At 39.8% G+C, this 20195-nt stretch overlaps 3 protein-coding genes across 5 annotated transcripts; 1 reads left to right on the top strand and 2 right to left on the bottom strand.

Moving 5' to 3' along the window:
- Positions 1-319: 319 nt before the first annotated feature.
- Positions 320-4175, bottom strand: mylpfa (myosin light chain, phosphorylatable, fast skeletal muscle a). Its single transcript, XM_040044061.1, is given in 8 exon segments — positions 320-1058; positions 1451-1499; positions 1603-1634; positions 1636-1682; positions 1854-1958; positions 2054-2129; positions 3341-3439; positions 4044-4175. Coding segments are annotated over 8 exon segments (513 nt in total). The 5' UTR covers positions 4047-4175; the 3' UTR covers positions 320-956.
- A 3837-nt stretch (positions 4176-8012) lies between these two features.
- pheta2 (PH domain containing endocytic trafficking adaptor 2) lies at positions 8013-12797 on the bottom strand. Of its 3 annotated transcripts, XM_040044036.1 has the most exons (5): positions 12685-12797; positions 12249-12328; positions 9833-9921; positions 9435-9735; positions 8013-9146 (listed from the first exon to the last, which is right to left on the bottom strand). In XM_040044036.1, the coding sequence occupies exons 2-5, from the start codon at positions 12262-12264 to the stop codon at positions 8743-8745; spliced, it is 810 nt and encodes a 269-aa protein (XP_039899970.1). In that variant the 5' UTR covers positions 12265-12328; positions 12685-12797; the 3' UTR covers positions 8013-8742. The 3 variants fall into 3 exon arrangements, with proteins under 3 accessions (XP_039899970.1, XP_039899987.1, XP_039899979.1); XM_040044053.1 differs by lacking the exon at positions 12249-12328 and having other exon boundaries at positions 12685-12796; XM_040044045.1 differs by lacking the exons at positions 12249-12328; positions 12685-12797 and adding an exon at positions 10892-11320.
- cd2bp2 (CD2 (cytoplasmic tail) binding protein 2) lies at positions 9742-19263 on the top strand. Its single transcript, XM_040044026.1, has 7 exons — positions 9742-12404; positions 12736-12814; positions 13783-13912; positions 16902-17059; positions 17257-17824; positions 17901-17986; positions 18716-19263. Exons 2-7 carry the CDS (start codon positions 12740-12742, stop codon positions 18824-18826), a joined length of 1128 nt encoding a protein of 375 aa, XP_039899960.1. The 5' UTR covers positions 9742-12404; positions 12736-12739; the 3' UTR covers positions 18827-19263.
- The last annotated feature ends 932 nt before the right edge of the window (positions 19264-20195 follow it).

The following is a 20195-nucleotide window of genomic DNA, read 5'->3' as shown; positions in this document are numbered from 1 at the left end:
ATGTTTGGAAAGATTAAAAATCTAGGCTGGATTTAAATAACCAGCATTCAATTTTGAAATTAAGAGTCGTCCTCGTCTGTTTTTATTTAGAATTGTTCCAGCCATATTTGGCAGGACGAAGCTCCACCAGATGTTACCAGATGGGTGACTTTTGCTGCTCAAACCCTGCCCCACAAAGCCACTGAACAGACACACTATTGTACAAAAGAAAAGAGATTTTATTCAGTTTTTTTCCCTTTTATTCATTACAGGAAAGGTGAGGAAGAGTCCAGTCACTGGATTCAAGTCAGCTTATGGAAAAAAAAAAGGTGATTTGTTAGTTGCTAGAAGGAGGGGAGGGAAAGGAATCGAAGAATTGAATGTTTTCTTTCGGCCCTTTCTCTCCTCTCCTTCAACCTTTTCTTTCTTCTTTTTTTTTTTTTTAAACTTTTCAAATAAATTAAGTTTCCATCACTTTAATGAGGTAACTTTTTTCTAATCTAACCTGCAAATTCTCTGTCCCCACCTCCTCTACTCAGAAGGACATCTTCAAAATTTGGAATGAAGTCCTCATGCTTGGTGTGTCCCTCCAAATAATGTGTTCCTCTCAGATACCGAGGGAAGCAGAGGGGACGCGATTCATTCACACTAAAGCACCTTTGAGGCTAGAGTGACCGGCCACACAGAGACGAAGAGGTGAGACGACAGAAGCTGTTTGCACGGAAAGAAAAGTTGGAAATGATGTTACAGGATCATTTTTATTATTAATAATCATCCTTATTCCCCATAAGCAAACATAGACATCCCTCGGGCGTCAGTCATCTCATGTGTCAGTGTGATAAGTCTTTGGTTTAAACATGAGCGGCTGAGCACCTGGGCTTACACAGAAGGTGAGTGGGAAGAAAGGAGGAAAGAAAAGGACAGGGAAGGCAGAATAGCAAAGGGATTGTTGTCTTTCTTGTCTTCTAGCTTTTTCTTTACTCCTCCTTCTCCTCTCCGTGTGTGATGACGTAGCAGATGTTCTTGTAGTCTACGTTGCCAGCAACATCAGGGGGGAAGGCGGCCCACATGTTCTTAATCTGAGGGAGAAAAGCAAAGTTGGAAATTCACCACATTGAGAAAGTAGTATGGTCCATAATTAAATATTTGGTTCATCAGTAAAATAATCTCTCACTGAAGAATAATAATAAATTATATGTTTAAAGGAACAGAAAGGAAAAATCGTCTATAAATAGACTTGGGTGTACATTTTTGTCAGTAAAGGGAGACCCATCCCAAATATCCAAAGAAATAAGGGCGCTACCACATCCCAATCTAGATAAAAAATAGAACGTTTTAACTTACTTCTGTTAAATTATTAAATAATTATTTAATGTTAATTAATTTTATTTCGTAAAGATAGGCTGAGTAACAGTGTACAGTAACAACATCAAAGGGCCACTGTGCCAAAATGTGGAATTACTGATTTTACCTCCTCCTTGGTGAACCTGTCGCACTGAGTGGTCAAGAGCTCCTCAAGGCTGGAATAGGTTAAAAAAAAAAAGATTTTAATGGTTTAAAATCTGAATTCTTTCCACTTGGACCAACATAGAGGATAAAAGAGATTGTTTTAAAAGTCCTCACAATTCCTTCTTGATGGTTCCAGCACCCTCAGGGGTCCAGGACTTTAAAGGCGCTAAGAATAACGTCTTCGGGATCAGCACCTGGTGAGGACAGGGGGTCGGTTACACAGTGTTAGCGGGAAAATATGCTAGCATTAGCACATAACTGTGCATCATGTGTTGGCACCCCTTTATCTGAAAGCACTTAAAAGGAAATCAGGGAACTTTAGCGCCAGTGTAATATAAGTCATTTGGTGAAAATGGGATTCCCACCCTTCAGCTTCTCTCCGAACATGGTGAGGAAGACGGTGAAGTTGATTGGGCCGCTGGCCTCTTTGATCATGGCCTCCAGCTCCTCATTCTTCACGTTCAGCTGGCCTGAAGAGCACAGAAATTAAAATCAAGATGAGAGAGAGCGTGAAGTGAATTCGCACATGCTTTCTGGGGTGTGAATTGCTTCCATTTGGACTCACCCATTGAGGCCAGCACGTCCCTCAGGTCATCTTTGCTGATGATACCATCTCTGTTCTGGTCAATGATTGTGAAAGCCTGGAAAGAAACGCTTGGGTTTAGTATTGGAAGGAAGGAAAACAAGGAAGGAAACACTTGGGGCTGATGCGGTCTGTGTGGTTGGGCGGGATCAGACCTCTTTAGGCATTTACGAACTCCTCTGTCAATAGTTTGTTCATTAAAGTGGCAGCTGGTAAGAATCTTTGACACACAAATGACGATAGACGATACTGTGTAAGAAAGAACCTTAGTGGGCTTTTGGTGGCAGGAGGGGGTGTTTAATCCCCCCACCCCAGTCTTTTCTTACATGTTAATTTGGGAAAGTATCATTAGAGTACAGCTGTCTGATCTGCTCTGCATCTTACAACCATGAAACTTAAGATAACTCCTTGGACTTGGACTTGAACTTCACTCACTGACCTTTCTTTCCACCTTCTTCCCTTGGTCTCCTTTTCCTTACTCTCTCTCTCACACACACACATTTGTACTGATAGTTACAAATACATCCTGCTGCCTGCTAGCTTTCCATCTATGCAATGTGCTAAGATCATCCTAATCATTATTACATGTGTTCCCTGTGTGGCACTTAAGAAGCCTGTATCACTTATCAGGGGATAAATATGTTCTATTTGGAGCTCACATCACTTGGCAACACACTGAAAACCCGGACACCATCGTTATCCAGAGTCGTGTCGGCGTGCTCTTCTCAAATCAAGTCTCCCTGACCTTAATGAACTCTGACACACAACCTTTAATCTTTATTTTTTACACTTTTTCCTTTTGCTCTTTGTCTTTTCTTTCTAATCTTATCAAATGTTCAGTGGCATCTGAAAAATAAACCTTTAAAAATATGTCATGCCCAAAAGTGAGTCTAACCCCTTTGTTTTTCTTTTCTGCATCATAACAGGGGTTCGTTTATTCTCCTTGGCATCCCAGACTTTACCCAGCTGTGACAGCTGACAGTAGCTAGGAGGGGGGGAGTCAGAGGTTCAGATGGTGTCGAAATTTCAGCGCTGCTCCTAACGACATTCCTATGATTATTAAACTGTCAGGGGAGAAGTGGAAGCATGCAAAATAGCAACTGCTGTGAAAACAGATCCTTAGAGTTGCTAAACCAAACTCATATTCTGCACAGATTCAGATTCTGAGGCTATTTAAATATCTTTGACAACTAATCGGAAACTGTCAAACACTTCCAGGGCGTTCAGCCATCAGGGATGCTTACGGAGTAGGGATGAAGACGACCTCACCTCTTTGTACTCCTGAATCTGGCTCTGCTCAAACATGGAGAACACATTGGAGGAGCCGCTGTCTCCTGCTGCCTGCCTCCTCTTGGCCTTCTTTGGTGCCTGGAGGACAGAGACAAGCACATCATCTTCAAATGAATCTGGGATGCTGATGAGTGCGGAACAAGATTCGGTAACCCTTAATTTTATCAATCTATCTCAATAGGATGTTTAATAATATTAACCTTTCTAAGCTATATGAGATTTATAAATTATACTAAAATCATAAAAATAATCAATTTTGCATAGCATCTCTAAACTTGTATAATTGGAAATCAATGCTCATCCAGATTACACTTCAGGTTCAAGTTCAGGTCATCACTCAGGCTTGTTAAAAAAACAGGATTTTAACACAAGTTATGCTTGTGTGAAATTTTATAAACTTGATACTTTTTCCTCAATTTAGCTTTACCGAACTAATCAATTTGGCTTGCAATGTATCTAAAAACTTGTATCAACTAATAGCAACAATTCATTAGAATCCAAGCCTCTTTACAGCTGCATCATCAAAAATCCAGTTCTCCAAAATCCACACTTCTATTCTGGAATTTCTATTTCAAAATTAGACCAAAAAAAAAAAAAAATTGTAATCCATGGGGTTGGTTCAAACTCTCCTGTAGATATTTCCACCATCACTGTGCAGAGATGTGGGAAGCCTGGTACTCACCATCTTGAGAGCTGAGGTTTGGGTGATCAAGAAAGGGAAGACACCGCGTGTGAAGCCGCGTTATACGTTTATTCCCGGGGGCTTATATACTCATCCACCAGCCAATCTAACTTTAGCCGCAGCTTCAAGTTTGGATGGGAATAAAAAGAGAGAGAGCGAGAGGGTGTGTGTGTGTATGTGAAATAGAGAGAAAGAGAGAGAGAGGATGGCCAAGGATGAAGTGATGGCAAAAGTGAAGGAGACAGAATGGCGGGGCAGCGTATCACCTTACAGGAGATCAAAAATAGACCCGGGAGTCTTGGAATCACGTAAACTTGATAGCTGAGGGACCATGTTGCAGGTTTGCAGTCCCACGTGGACTAATAAGGACATTCAGGACATATATACTTGTTGGACCACTGGACACTGCCTCTCCTCCCCTCCTTCTGTCCACCTCCATCCGCCTGCAGAAAGGCACAGAGGCCACTCTGACTTTATTTTTGGTTTGTCCATTTGCGATATTACAGTTTGACAGGCATTCTATATGCTCAGCAACTGATGCAGCTCTTACCCTGAATGTGCACAGCGCTGCTTTCTTTTTTTAAGCCGTGACAAAGTGACGATGCTGATGTCAAATCTGGGATTTTCCCATGGAAGTTATGATGACAGGAGCTGCTTAGCAGGATCAAATACGTAGTACTACATAAAAACATGCAGCCATTAATAAAACGAGCAACAGCAAGATATATAAGCAATATTTTTTTTACTTAATCCTTACACTGAAATACTTTAGAATCGTGCTGTAGAAAAGGGAGCGTGTCTGAGGATATTCATGCTTACAGACTTAGTTATATAGAATTTCTACTTGTATTTTACCCCCGTCCTTTCTGGATGCATTAATGCAAATGCAAACTGGTCTGTTTTGTGAAAAGAGCTTTATGTATTTATTTCCTCTTTCTTTTTCAGTCTTTTCAAACCTATTCCATCATGGTGAAATGGAACATTGCCAAAACTGAATTAAATTAATAAGGATAAGGCGTAAACAAAGAGCTTAAACACATTATTTATCCAACAGTCTTATTGTTTAATAATTAAAATGTTAGTGCAAACGATGTAAACGTGTTAGGGATGCAGATTAGTGCCACAACAATGAAACATGAACAAATGAAAAATAATAAAAACAACATAATTGTTATGTTTATAATAATTAATAATGTAATTGAAATAATTAAACAATTTCTGCTATTGTAGGTCACAGATATAGTGGGGGTGATACATGAAATGCCTGAAACATTTATTTAGTAGCAAAAGAGCAATGTACGAATACTTCCTGCATTCTGAAAGTAATTTTAAGAAAATGTCCTTAAATTATTAATAAAAGTTTAATCCTAGAGAAAAATCAGATATTACGTAATGTGTGGCTTAATTAGATTCTTAATACCTGGCAGGGATAATTTAACTTCACTTAACTTTCAATATTTAACTTAGTTTTTTTATTCGACTAACCAAAGACATCGTAGTCATAAGCCAAAAGTTTTGCACACCAGTAATTTAATTTTTAAACATGTACATTTATATGATGTCCCTTAGTTAAATACAATTTTGATTGTGGAAGCAGATAGTCGCTTCATATATAAGATTAATTTTGAGGCCTTTTACATGGCAATTAATTTGCAATGTGTAGTGTGAGTTGCTCTTTTGTGTAAGTCATTTTTTCTCATTTTTTGTGTGTTTGTTGTTTCTGAAGGGGTGTTGCGAGCCTTAAATGTACGACAACATGCCAGACAATTGAAAGCACCATTAATCTCTGTCTGAGGCTCTGCCTTCTCATCACTACAGAGGTGTGTGATTTCTGATTGGTTACAGTCATGAACACTTTCCCACCTGTTTGGCCCCCTCTCACACCGTCTACCCCTCAGGCTCCCACCCCCTTAAATATAAAGGGATTACTTGGCAGGGTGATGGCAGCAGACATTCCCAGTAGAGCATAAAAGGGACAGCTGAGTGCGACCAAAATAGCTAAATAAACCTAACAGTCTGTCGACGTGCCGCCCCCCCCCCCCCCCAAATAGCAAAATGCTTTCCTTCATTTGCTCTTTCAGGTTTTATATCCAAATCTACTTCAGAGATAATCTGTTTTCATTTCATTAATCAGGCACATTTATTTTTGTTCTGTGGTTGAGACTGTTTGTGTTTCCACTTATCTCCCCACCAGCCACCTATGAGTCACATCTCTGCTTTTCACTGGTTTCCAGTCCCTCAGTAATCTGAATTAGGCTGGTGTTTGTTTTCACTGGACGTGCAGGAATTCCAGGGTCTGAGTCTCAGTACTTACTTTGTATTCTTGTTGACCTTTGACCTCTGTTTCACTAGACCATCAACATCTCGTTGCAGGAGTTATATGTATCACACCACATGGTGTCAGTTTTTACTTTTAAGAGGAAGAAGTGGATAAGATAAGATTTGCCTGTATATATTTTTTTCTGTACACTTCATTTATCGCTCATACATGAGACGAAATGCACTGTGGGAGGAAACTGAAGCAGGCAACTCCACGCAGAAACAATGATTCAAACCAGGAACGTTTTTACTGTGAGGTGACAGTGCCAACACGTGCAGCGCCATATTAAACTACACTGAAACTCTGTGTTTTAGCTTTAAAAGCGGCTCCATAATCTGCTCCCACAATAATCATTCACTGCTTTTACACTTTAGGATTTACTTAAACGAGTTAGATCTTGCAACTTACTTCAGTGTAACATTTTAAAGTATTACAACAGATTGCATTGCTTCTAATATCAGCATATGGTGACCACTGTATCTGCTTTAAACATCATTTAGCCTGTTGTTTTAACACTGTGTGCGTTTGGGTTTTTTATTCGTGTTCTTTATGTGATTGTGACTGAAAATAATAACAACAACTCAATGGCTTCCTCTTAGATTTGTCTTTTTGAAAGGGAAAAGTAATGACTTTAAAATCGGTCTTCAGTAAAAAAAACTAAGAAATCAAAGTGGTTTTCTTCAAACTGGCCCTTCTAGTTGGACACGAGTGTCAAGCACTTCTTAAGAAATATGCAAGCGAGCTGTAACATCTCAAACTTTTCACGGATGTGTCAGCTGCTGCAGTTTACTGACTTCACCGTCTGCACAATGTGTTTACTCGCCGCTGTGGCGAGGGAATGCTTTCATACAGATGTGTGTGTACATTGCAGGTGCCTGTGCTGTAATGTGACGCATCCCACCACGCTCTTGAGAAGCCATCTATCATTTCTGGATGATTGGTATGTGTGTATGTAGGGTCTGGAATGTGGAGAAGCTCCCTGCTTGACCTATGGGGAAGACGGTCTTAGCAAATTGGAGTGACACGGGAGACATGAGAGTTTGTAATGTCATAATGTGTGTTTGATCACCGTCCAGTCTGAGGTTACTCTATTTGGTTATTTGAGTCCATCTGTGATTGTGTTACATCAGTCGCCATTCAGTGAATTTCAAAAGCACTTCAGGTGTCTGTTGTTGTTTTTCAAGTTGCAGGACAGCTGAATTGTGGACGCTGCCGATAAAAGTAAGCAGCAACTAACTTAACTAAAGCCACTAAATTTTCTTAAATATGTAACACCAGCTGCATTCTTTGTGTCTCTTGCATGCTTCTATAAATCAGTCAGTCACACACTGTGCCTGCAGCTCCCTCTACTGTTCATGTTCCTTCACTGCTTCTTCTTCTCTGTGCAGGTTCTCAGTCATCCATCCACTGCTTCTTCTTCTTTCGGCTGCTCCTTTTAGAAATCACCACAGCGGCTCATCTACCTCCTCTGTCACAGAAACCCTCCTTCACTACATCCATGAATCTTCTCTGTGGTTTTCTTCTTTCCTCCACCCTTTGTCCAGTATATCCACAATCCCTGCTCTTCACATGCCCAAACCACCTCAGCCTTGCCGCTCTGACTTTCTGATCTGTCCCTCTGATGTACTGATTTCTAACCTGCAAATGAAAAGCTTAACATCCTCAACTCTGTCACCTCTTGTATTTTTGTCAGTGCAACCATCTCCAAACCATACATGATAGCCGGTCTCGCTACCATCTTCTAAACCTTCCCTTTCACTCTTGCTGCCATCTTTCTGTCACAAATCACCGGTGACACTCATGCTTGCACTCTCTCCTTTCTTTTGCTTTGGATGGTATTTAAGCTCATCTACCTTCAGGAGATGGACTTTCTTACCACCACTGTTAATCACAGGCGTAGATTTAAGAAGGGGCTCTTATGAGTTATGTTTTTATTTGTATTTTGTGCATCAAAGTTGTGTGTCAACATGCCAACGAACCAATTACAAGTCATAAAAAAACAATAGACACGTTTTATTTGATCATACAGTGAATTTCATATACCGTAATACTCTTTTATTTAACACTGCATCATGGTGGGCGTCCCACAGCAAGAAAATCACAGGTGTAAAATATTGCCATAAAATATAAAAATAAAAGGCCCCTTTGAACAGCATCTACCCTGCTTTACATTCCAGTGTGTTTTCTTCACAGAATCTAGAAAATCTGAACTTTCTGTAAAGAGTTTAAAGCTAATCTAAAAATGACCGGCGTTGATCAGACAGATGTCAGGTGTCTGCCAAAAATGTCAAAATACTAAAACAGGCTCGCTTCCTCTTTGACACACATGACTCACCCCATCTCAGTTCCTCCTAAGGAAACACTAAACTCTTTTTTCTTTCACCCCAGGTCAATAAGATCTTGATCAGTGTGGTCCTCTTCTTTTTGACGACTTTTCAGCCAGTCCTCTCGCACTTTCTTCACTTCCTGGCCATAATAATCATGGAGTTTGCTAAAATCCTCGAACAGGTCAAATCCCACCAAAGGCCACTCCCCATACAAAGGTGCTGGTCCATTAAGAGGTGTGACACAAGCATGTCTCCTGGTCCAAAGTTTGGGGGATTTTTTTGCCACTACTTTAGCTGGTATGGAAGGTGCTTGTAAAAGGGTGCTGGCACTGAAGCTCCTCCCCTCTCTGACTACTGCTGTTTGCTGCATTGTGGTGAATAAGAAGCTGTTTGTGGGCAGCTTGAGGGCACTGACAGAGGGGTGGGACTCACCCAGGCTTTGCTGCCGCTTAGCTTCTGTGAATAGAAACCAAAATATGAACAGAGAACCCTGCTTGTATATATAAAGTGTAAAAATTTCAACAGTTAAATTTTACATTCAGGTTATGTGCTGTGATATTTCAGGACTAGGGGAAATAACTTGCTGTAATCAAACCAGACTATTCTATTTGTATACTTTTTTAAAAGCTCAGTGAGCTGTTTAAGTGCTGGGCAAACCATAGATTAAAACCATATAAAAATGGCTGATTGAAAGCAAAAAACACATGAGAATTTGATGTATAGGTGGCAGTACTCCTAACACACCTTCATACTGTCTCGCTAGGTCTTTCACCACCATGGAGAGGTAACAGTGGCTGGCTGAGTGGAGAGCTTTCACCCAACTCTCTTGTCCCTGGCGATCTATTGCTGCAAATCTGTAGGTTTTGAGTCCAGGCCCAAACACCAGGGAGAAGGTAAAATGTCCATCGGTCTCCGAGTGCTGAACAGCACACCCTTCCAGCACAATGACACCCAGCAGGTGTCTGTCAGCTGGGCGCTCCTGGTAAAAAAGCAAGTTTGCCTTCAGGACAAACCACCGCCGGTGGTAGGTGTCATTTCGTTTTTTCTACGGGGACATTTAAGATAAATGAAGTCAAACAAAAAGATTGTATTTGCACATGAAAAGTGATTTCACATTGTTTATGATGTATATCATCTCAAACCTTTTTGTTGAGATATCCCTCTTTATCCACTGGAGATGTGCACGAGAGGTAATGGGTTAAAATCTTCTCATGAAGCTTCATCACAACACCTGAAAAAGAGAAAGCGCTGATGCATTCGGATGATATTTATACCAAAATCTGCACTAGATGTAACGAACACATGACAGAAGAGTGACACGGCAAAACATGCATGGCCCTTAAATTACTGTACTTGTTTTATGTGTGTCAAAGCAAAATGGATTTGTTGGTATGATACAAAACATCCATGAAAGTTAAAAAATAAAGGCAGGTGTTCAAGAAAACAAATAAAAATGAAAAAATACTTGATGAAAATTATGAAAAGTATGTGTACTAATAAAACTAACATCATTTTTAGTCAGTGTCAGGTTAGTTACATTTATTAACATGACCTGCCTGATTTTACACAAGGCTTTGATTTTTCTACATGACTTTGAGTCGACCGCATCCACAACGTAGCAACACAAAATGAAACATTTTGAAACAATAGAAAAAACTCAAAAAACGGACTCAAAACTAAATAAATAATTCGAAAAAATTAAGCAATGATATTTCAGGTCATCAGAGTCAAGCTTACTCTGTGTTCCTTATTACAGTGAAACCAAGCAAGGCAGATTTTATCTTCTGTTTCTAGTGAAGCAGTCTGCTAATATTAAAAGTGTACAGATTATTTAACTTTAATTGGTTTGTGTACCTTTAACTTTTTGCTTTTGATTTTAATGTCTTTTAAATGTGATTTGAATGATTTTTAAGCCATTTAAGCCACGCTAAATAATCTCGCCATGTCATGTCACGGAGGAAATGAAAAACTACAATACTTGCATATACAGCAGTAAAAACCAGATCCAACACAGTAAATTTATTACTGCTGTGTTCATACTGCTATTTCAACCATTACGAGCTTTTTCTATAAGTAAGTTACAGTCACAGTGAAAACAGGTGTATAGCTGTGCAGCTAAATTGTATCTACCAAAATCCGACACTCTTGTCTAGTAACTATAAACAACAGTGACATAATAGAAAACGGTGACTCAGACTCACCCCTGCCAATGATAAATCGCTCACGGGGTCAGTTTGCCCTCTCGCGTGGACTTTACCTTAATTACATTCGCACATATTTTCTTTGATTCCTGTCATTCCTGCTCGTGAAGCCGATTGTTCTCCTCCAGATCCAGACAATGTTTGAATGTATAGTTTCAGGTTACTACCACCGGTTCTCCCTCATGAACAAGAGGACGAGCGTTGAAATATAAATAACTCGACCCACTTCCTGGTAACAAAACCCTGGTAACATTATATTCTCTCGCCTCTGCGCCTGAGTCTGCTTTGAGCTGATGGGTCATACACCGGCAGTTGAAACCAACCTTACTGACAAGAAGTGCTACCTGGAAGTGAGATGCTCAGCCTTCTCACTTCTGCATTTTCTGTCACTTGATCTAAACTTAATATCAGTTAAGTTTAGATCAAGTCTATCATTGTATGTGAGGCAAATGTCCCTTGTATCTTGAACTTTGTTCAGAAAAAGTATATATTTATCCATATATCTAAAAGCAGAAAAACATTTAATGGCCTCCTGAAAATGTAGCTCATCGTTTCTTTGCTTGTGTCTGTTTTTGACATCCACTTATCCTTTTTATCCTTATGGCCCTCAGAGAATTTAGAATCTAAAAGGCTCCAACGTGTAAAGACATCAAAGGCCTTATACACTGAGGAGCCCTTTCTTGGTATATAAGGCCTTGGATGTCTTATATACTTTGGATATTCATCGCTGCCTCCTGTATTTTTGTAAGTGCCACAGTCTTCACATCATGGCATCTCTCACTACCACCTTGTAAATCTTTCTTGCTGCTTTTTTTCTGTTACTCATCAGCCCTGACACTTGTATCCACCAACACTCCCCTGCCTGCACTCTCTTTTTCACCTCTTTAGAGCATTGTCCTTTAGTTTGGATGGTTGATCCCAGGTATTTGAACCCATCCACTTTCACAACCTCTAGCATTTGCAGCTTCACTGTTACACCCGCCTCTGATTCACACACATGTATTCTGTCTTGCTCCTACTGACTTTCACTAACTATTCTCCTATCTCACGCATTTTCTTCCTTCATTGCCACCTCTAAGTCTAAGAACTTTCTCTTTACTCATTAGTACTTTTCTATCTCTATCTTTAACAACTAAATCCCATCCAGCTCGACCTCTCTGCCTAACCAATCGTTACAAGTTCTTTTCTCCTTTCTAATTGTCCAGCCTCACACACAACTCACTATATACGTCTGTAATACACGTATTTCTGAAATATACAATCCGATTCCCCAAAAGCTGATTCTGTTCATCTAGCGTTTTCAGTGGATGATTCAGTGATTAAGTGAACAGAATCAACTTTTGGGATTTTTACTTACCTGGATGATTGAGCATGCATCAAGACAATACAAGCCAATTCATACTCCTCGTCAGCTGGTGGCGGTAGTGCGCCGTATCGCTGTTTGTTAACGACAACGTGAAAACATGAAAAGAAGAAACTGAGTCGAAAACGAACGTCGTTTGAATAATTTTCGGCAAGTTTTTACATCATTTTACAGCAAAACATTATTTTAATAGATTCTTTTTCATATTTCACCTATATCGTGCAAACATTATACTCAGTAAATGTTATATCACCTCTACAAAGGCGTTTTGAGATGTAGTATTTGCATGTGGTTTGTAGCTCATGTTTTTGGCTAACATGTTAGCCACAGAGCTAACCTGAGTTGCATGTTCAGGGCTAATTATTACAACGTTACAGGGCTACGCGCCTTAAAAGTTTCATAAAACTGCTCAAGTAACATCACAGCTCACCTTCACCTCCACTTCACGGGAATAAAAGAGTCACTGTTTTTCCTCCTGTAGCACCATGTCGAAAAGAAAAGTAACATTTGAGGATGGCAACGGAGAGTTTGACCTCGAAGACGATGTCCCGAATAAAAAGGTAATGCTGTCTTCTTAGACTGCTATAGACTGCTGTGGTGGCAGAGGTTAGCAATAATTATTTTGTAGTGCAATTAGATTCTTACTAGTTGTTTACAGCCAAGCATCACACACGTACTTTCGATATCTCCAATGTTAAAATGGCACAATAATGCGCCAGTATAAGTCAGTTACCGAAATTTAGCTCTGAAGTATTTGTCAGTGTCATGCATACAGTTGTGTATATAGTCAATAATAATAGAAAGTTAGCTGATGCTAACACTAACTTTCGTAGAGTGAAACAATCTGATGTCAACATATTGGCCTGTATTTATCTATTATGTATTTAGTGTATTGAAAAACGCAAATGTGTGGTCATTTAGCAGTGTTTCAGCTTTTGATGTAACAAACTAGTTAGCAACATGTTCTAAAGAGACAGCTTAACGCCACATAAGCATCTGTACCAGAGATGCTCAAAGCAAATGCAAAGCTGCAGATGTTTACATACAGTCAGGGCGTGGATGTCATGCTAAATTTGGGCTTTTAACGCTTTTTTTTTAGCTGTTCTTTCCCAGGATGGAATTATTGTACAGCAAATATAATTGATGACATTAAAAACCTCAGTCATTTGTAGTTCATAGTCATCCTAAAAACACAGATGTTTTGTATAAGGAAATAACCTTTACTCTAGTAAAGACTATACTTGGTGGCCGAAGAATTAAATTTGACCACAGCAGAAGCAGCATTAACTGAGAGAGTTTTTCGTGTGCTTTGGCACTTTTAATAAAATGTTAGAGCCTTTTTATTCTTTTTTTTTTCTTTGGACGAAACCATTAAAAGCACACTACTCTGTGTGTGTGCCTGTTTTGTTTATTTTTCAAAAACTAATTGATGAAATAGGAGTAGTCAATACATCTTTTTTTTATGTCATTTCAATTCACTTGGTGAAATATTTGTGTTATTTTTATTTTTCTTCTACTCTCGAAATAGAGTTGTGAAGCTGTCAGCGGACCAGGCTCCAGGTTTAAGGGTAAACACTCCCTCGACAGCGATGAAGAGGACGAAGGAGAGGACACAAACAGCAGCAAATATAATATTTTAGACAGTGATGATGTTGAGGGTATGTTGATTATTTAAGCTGTATCTGTAACTCTTAAATGGTCCTGTTTACTCTTCACATGTTTATTTCCCCCACATTGAGTCAAATTTAGAACTGTCCCTTTATTTCTTTAAAGGGACAGTTTGATTTCTTAGAATTTGGATTTTATGAGATATTATGATCCCTTTTATTTGCCCCTGGAATGTTTTGCGTATAGTAGAGGTAGTGCCACTTTGGAAAAGTAATTGCTGAAGGGGATAACATATCATAGGTCTGTTAAGTTGACAGTAATTTTTGGCCAAATGAGTTTTAGTTGACTGGTGATTTTAGTGTGTCTTTGTCAGCTGAACAGTTACAGAGACACATCGTACACCCTTGTGTTATCTGAGCAAATTTTGGAGGATTCACTTGAGCATTGCCTTGTTTTACTTGGCCTTCATGCATTGGTCGTACTGTCTTTTTAGTTAGTTGTGTTGCTTTAAAGTGCAGACACACAGCACTTTGCATATAACTTCTACTTTGTTAACATTAGTTGCTAAACCCAAAGCATTTCGAAACACCAAATGATGAGTCACTCTGAGGGACAAGCGGGACACCTTCTAGAATAGAATAGAATTCAACTTTATTGTCATTGCACATGCACAGGTACAGGACAACGAAATGCAGTGCAAATGCAATTCTACAGTGCCAAACAGTTTATTTTTGTTGTAAATCTGTCTTTTAACACAGTTTTAGTCATCCAGACTACATCTAGGTAATTTCAGTTTGTGTGGTACATTCACACATGTGGTTAGGTAGTCAAGGTTTTAACTGTTGGAGCATGTACAGGGTGGGCCATTTATATGGATACACCGTAATAACATGGGAATGGTTGGTGATATTAAAGTCCTGTTTGTGGCACATTAGTATATGTGAGGGGGCAAACTCCTCAAGATGGGTGGTGACCATGGTGGCCATTTAGAAGTCGGCCATCTTGGATACAACTTTTGTTTTTTCAATAGGAAGAGGGCCATGTGACACATCAAACTTATTGGTAATGGCACAAGAAAAACAATGGTGGGCTTGGTTTCAACATAACTTTATTCTTTCATGAGTTATTTACAAGTTTCTCTGTGTTCACAGCCATTGACATGTCGAAGAGGTTAACACGTGAGGAGCGGATCGAAATTGCGTTGATATCTGGTGAACGCAGTAACCGGGTCATTGCAGCAGATTTCAATGCAAGACACCCTACGAGATCACCCATCTCCCATGCTACAGTCAGCAAACTGCTTGCTAAGTTTCGTGAAACTGGTTCAGTGTAGGATTTGCCAAAATGTGGACGCAAGAAATCTGTCACTAATGAAGAAACATCAGTGGCTGTCCTAGCTTCATTCAGCAAGAGCCCACAGCGTAGCACTCGCCGCATGTCACTGGAGAGTGGCATTAGTCAAACATCCCTTCGGCGGATATTAGCTACTCACAAATGTCACCCTTACAAACTCCAGCTACTGCAGCATCTCAACGAGGATGACCCAGATCGGCACACAGAATTTGCAGAATGGGCAAAACAAAATTCGGAACAGGACCCTCGGTTCACGCAGAAGATTTTGTTCAGTGATGAGGAAAACTTTTATGTGAATGGTGAAGTTAACAAACAAAACCACCGCTATTGGTCTGACATTAACCCACATTGGATGGATCCCTCCAAGACTGTTGGACCAACAAAAGTGATGGTTTGGTGTGGTATATGGGGTACAACGATAGTGGGTCCATTCTTCATCAATGGAAACCTCAAGGCCACTGGATATTTGAAATTACTACATGATGATGTGTTTCCCTCTTTATGCATTGAAGCTGGCACGTTCCCTGAGTTTTTCCAGCAAGATGGTGCACCACCACATTATGGGTGCCGGGTCATGAGCATTCCTAGATGAACAGTTTCCTGGAAAGTGGATTGGTCGTCGTGGGCCAGTTGAATGGCCCCCAAGGTCTCCCGATCTGACCCCCTTAGACTTTTATCTTTGGGGTCATCTGAAGGCAATTGTCTATGGTGTGAAGATACGAGATGTGCAGCACCTGAAACTACGGATACTGGATGCCTGTGCTGGCATTTCTCCTGCGGTGTTGCTATCAGTGTGTGAAGAGTGGGAGAAGAGGGTTGCATTGACAATCCAACACAATGGTCAGCACATTGAACACATTTTATAAGTGGTCAGAAACTTGTAAATAACTCATGAAAGAATAAAGTTACGTTGAAACCAAGCACACCATTGTTTTTCTTGTGACATTACCAAGAAGTTTGATGTGTCACATGGCCCTCTTCCTATTGAAAAAACACAAGTTGTATCCAAGATGGCCGACTTCTAAATGGCCACCATGGTCACCACCCATCTTGAGGAGTTTGCCCCCTCACATATGCTAATGTGCCACAAACAGGACTTTAATATCACCAACCATTCCCATGTTATTACGCTGTATCCATATAAATGGCCCACCCTGTATATCTGTCTTTTAACACAGTTTTAGTCATCCAGACTACATCTAGGTAATTTCAGTTTGTGTGGTACATTCACACATGTGGTTAGGTAGTCAAGGTTTTAACTGTTGGAGCATGTATTCTAAATATCACAGGATTATACTCATTTAATTGTGGGAATCCAAAGTCCTGATCAAGATTAAAGTTTGCTTAATTATGTGTCCCTACCTAATCCCACTTTAAAGAAATCAAACCCATTTTAGCGAGAGGGGGTGCTGAATTCTCTGATTTCTGTCCTATGCAAGTGAAAGATGTTGTTTTGGCTCAATCAGGGGTTTTCCTACATAGAGCGAATTTTGGCAGCACCCCAGTGGGTTTTTAGTCACAGCCAATGGAAAATCACAAGTGAAATAAATGGTCATAAATAACAAAATGCAAATATAGCAACACATACATACTGCTTTGCCAAAGACCCGCTTTAATCCAGGAAAAAACCCGTAAGCATCATTTGTGAGTAGTTTGTTAATACGACCATGCCAACTGTGTTTTCAGGTCAAGAGGGAGCAACCATTGACTTTGATGAGGGAGTTTCTATTACTCCTTTCAACCTGGAAGAGGAGATGCAAGAAGGACACTTTGACTCAGAGGGAAACTATTTCATCAAAAAGGAGCAACAGATTAGAGACAACTGGCTTGATAACATTGACTGGGTAATTGAGTTCCTTTTTATTACACCACTGTTTATTCTTTCTCTCACTGTTTTTATTTTTTTGTCTGCTTTTTTCAGCCCGAAATCTGCTTTTGAGTGTTGGTGTCTTTGTATTTCATGAGTTTGTAATCTCATTTTGGTGACAGGTGCTTCATATTTTAAACAGTGTTCAGTAATAAAAGTCTCTTCTTTCTTCAGGTGAGAATAAGAGAGCAGCCTTTCAAAAAAAAGAAGAAAGGTCTTGGAGCCAAAAGGACACGCAGAGCAGGTGATGAGGACGAGGCAGAGGAAGAAAAACAGAGAGAAGAACAGCAAGCAGACCAAGAAGAAGAGGAGGAGGAGGAAGAGGCAGAGCCTCCAGAGGACCCACTGGCATCCTTCACACAGCACCAGCTCACTGAAGCTGTCATCGAACTACTGCAGCCTGGAGAAACAGTCGCTACAGCGCTCCGTCGGTTAGGAGGCCTTGGAGGACGGAAGAAGGGAAAGCTGAGGGAAGAAGAAAAATCCACAGAGGAGACCAAAGGGGATAAAGAAAAGCTTGATCGGCTCACAGCGCTAGCTGACCGACTGGTTGGATCCGGGATGTTTGAAATCTATCAGCAAACCTACGAAAAACTGGCCTACATGTTAAAGAGCATGACTAGCAAGCGGCCAGCGGTGGGGGGTGAGAAGGAGGAAGAAGGAGATGAGCTTGACATGTTTGCTGACAAGTTTGATGAGAAGCATGGTGAAACAGCTGAGGACAAAGATGACAATAATAGAGGTAATTTAGTTATTTTATCTGCTTTAATTTTCAAAGACTGTATTTTTGGTTTAATCCCATTTTGCCTTCCATCCAGTGAGCGATGAAGTGATGTGGGAGTACAAGTGGGAAAATAAGGATAATTCAGAAGTCTACGGCCCTTTCACAAGCCAGCAGATGCAGGTACTCTCCTAAAACTACTTGAAATTGAATAACAGGACTTCTGTTAAGTGTTTGTAGGTGACTGTTTAAAATAATCAGAAGGGAAATGGTTCCCTCTGTGGCCATCGATAACGGTAATCGAGTGTTTTTAGACCAAAAATCTTTTCATCCTCTAAATCTGAGGCCTGGGTTTCCAACTGGGAATGGGTGGAGTGTCCATTCCGTGTTGGGGAGGTGTTGCTGCTCGAAGTATCTCAGACTGTTGCAACATCTGCAGTAATGCAGACACTGTACTGATCGATTGTGTTGAAGACAGAGTGTGAAGGTGTCGATTCTCTGGTCAGTCTATGCTCCTAATCTCAGCTATGGTTTTGGGTAGTCATTGAAAGAATGACATTGACATCACAGATAGAAGTAGCAGAAATGAGCCTTTTTGGAAGGGGGCTGAGATAGGGTGAGGTTGACTGTTTGGGAGGGTTTCCCCCCTAGAAGTGCTGGAGCAGGTGGCTGAGAAGAAGAGGTCAGGGTGTCTCGGCTGATAAGAGGCAGAAAATTAATGAATAGATTATAGCATCTTATACTGTACATTATCCTAATTGTAAAGGTGTTTGTTGTGGATCTAGAGCAATGTAATAATGAACCTCATAGAGTTAAGAGCTTTTAGGTTTAAGGAATTTTAAAAACACTAATGACATTCAGCTTTGAAATTTGAAATATCTTATCTTTTCTTTGTTTCTGGTGTCTTTCCAGGACTGGGTGGATGAAGGCTATTTCAGCAGTGGTGTTTACTGTAGGAGGGTGGACCAGGAGGGATCGCAGTTCTACAGCTCCAAGAGACTGGACTTTGAACTCTATACATGATTTACATCGAGTATTGAAAACTTTGAAGATAATATTATGTTTCAGCTACAATCAATTCTCAGCCTTTTCATGATTTTTTTTTAGGGCTTTGGTTTCAGATCTGCCATTTTAACACTGGTTTTGTTTTCTGTACACTTTTTTTTTTAAATAAATGATGTATGTGGTGAAGTAATCTGACATGTTTCTGTTAATCTTAGAATCAGGTGACTCAATTTTAAGCTCACTGTGTTTTATTTCTTTCTTGACATGTGCTGAAAGTTTAAATAGCCTTTCCAGTTGATGGTACATGTAGCACATTTTGAGAGACTGAATTATTCAGTTATTGTAGAGTATTTTACACTTATAACCATGGTAAAAAAAAAAAAAAAAAAAAAAAGGTACACCCTCTTTAAATGATAAGGTTTTACTGTCTGGACATAATAAAAAAAAATCACATATTACAGAGTGTCATTATTTAAAACAAGCCAAAAAGCAGAAGCAGTGTGTGAAAGCATCCTCACTGCTTCCACAGATGGATACAGTTGTGGTCAAGAGTTTACATCCACTCATGGGTGTGAATGTCATGGTAATTTGGGGATTTTAATTGATTCTTGGAACTATTCTTTTTCCAAGGTCGAATGATTAGACAGCATACATGTTTAATGTCTTTGAAAAAGAACAACTGGGTGCACATGTTTGAATTTATTTTGGATTTTGTCTAATCCACACAAGGTCAAAAGTATACATACAGACAAACATACATACAACCCACTAATATTTTGCTAAACTTTCCTTAGCAAGTTGGACCTCAACCAGATGCTTTTGGTAGCCATCAACAAGCTACTGGAATAATTCTGGCTTGATATTTGACCACTATTCTTGGCAGAATTTGTGAAAGTTTCCAGGCTTTTAAACAGATGAGGTCTGGCTTTTGATTGAATGTAAGGGACTCAACTTTTATGCATTTTATGTTAAAAAAGGGAGTATAAAGAAGTATAAGCTATAACCCTCCCCCTTCTTATTGTTAAATAAATGACTGCAACATTCATCTTCCTTTCAACAAAACTTATGGCCTACATATATCGAGATGTAAATTGCACCAATGCATTAATATGTATACAAGCTATACAGCTCATTCATATATACATACATCAACCTATATCTACACAAACATATGTACTCATAGATGTAGTCACGCACAAAATCACTTATGTAGAGTCAATGTTTCGACTCTTTATTCCAGAATGAATAAATTAAGAGGGTAAGTAACAGCCCACTGCTGACTCAAAGCAGAACTTTTTGGCAGTTTTGCTGGTCCCCAAGTAATTCCATGGAGGAAATACATCTGCAAATATTTTAGAGAAATTGCGTGCCAGTCAGTCTGGGAGGG

Source organism: Simochromis diagramma, unplaced genomic scaffold (assembly GCF_900408965.1).
Source record: "Simochromis diagramma unplaced genomic scaffold, fSimDia1.1 OVJJ01000321.1, whole genome shotgun sequence".
Lineage (NCBI taxonomy): Eukaryota > Metazoa > Chordata > Actinopteri > Cichliformes > Cichlidae > Simochromis > Simochromis diagramma.
The sequence above is the reverse complement of the archived record's forward strand: the minus strand, read 5'-3'. Positions and strand labels throughout refer to the sequence as shown.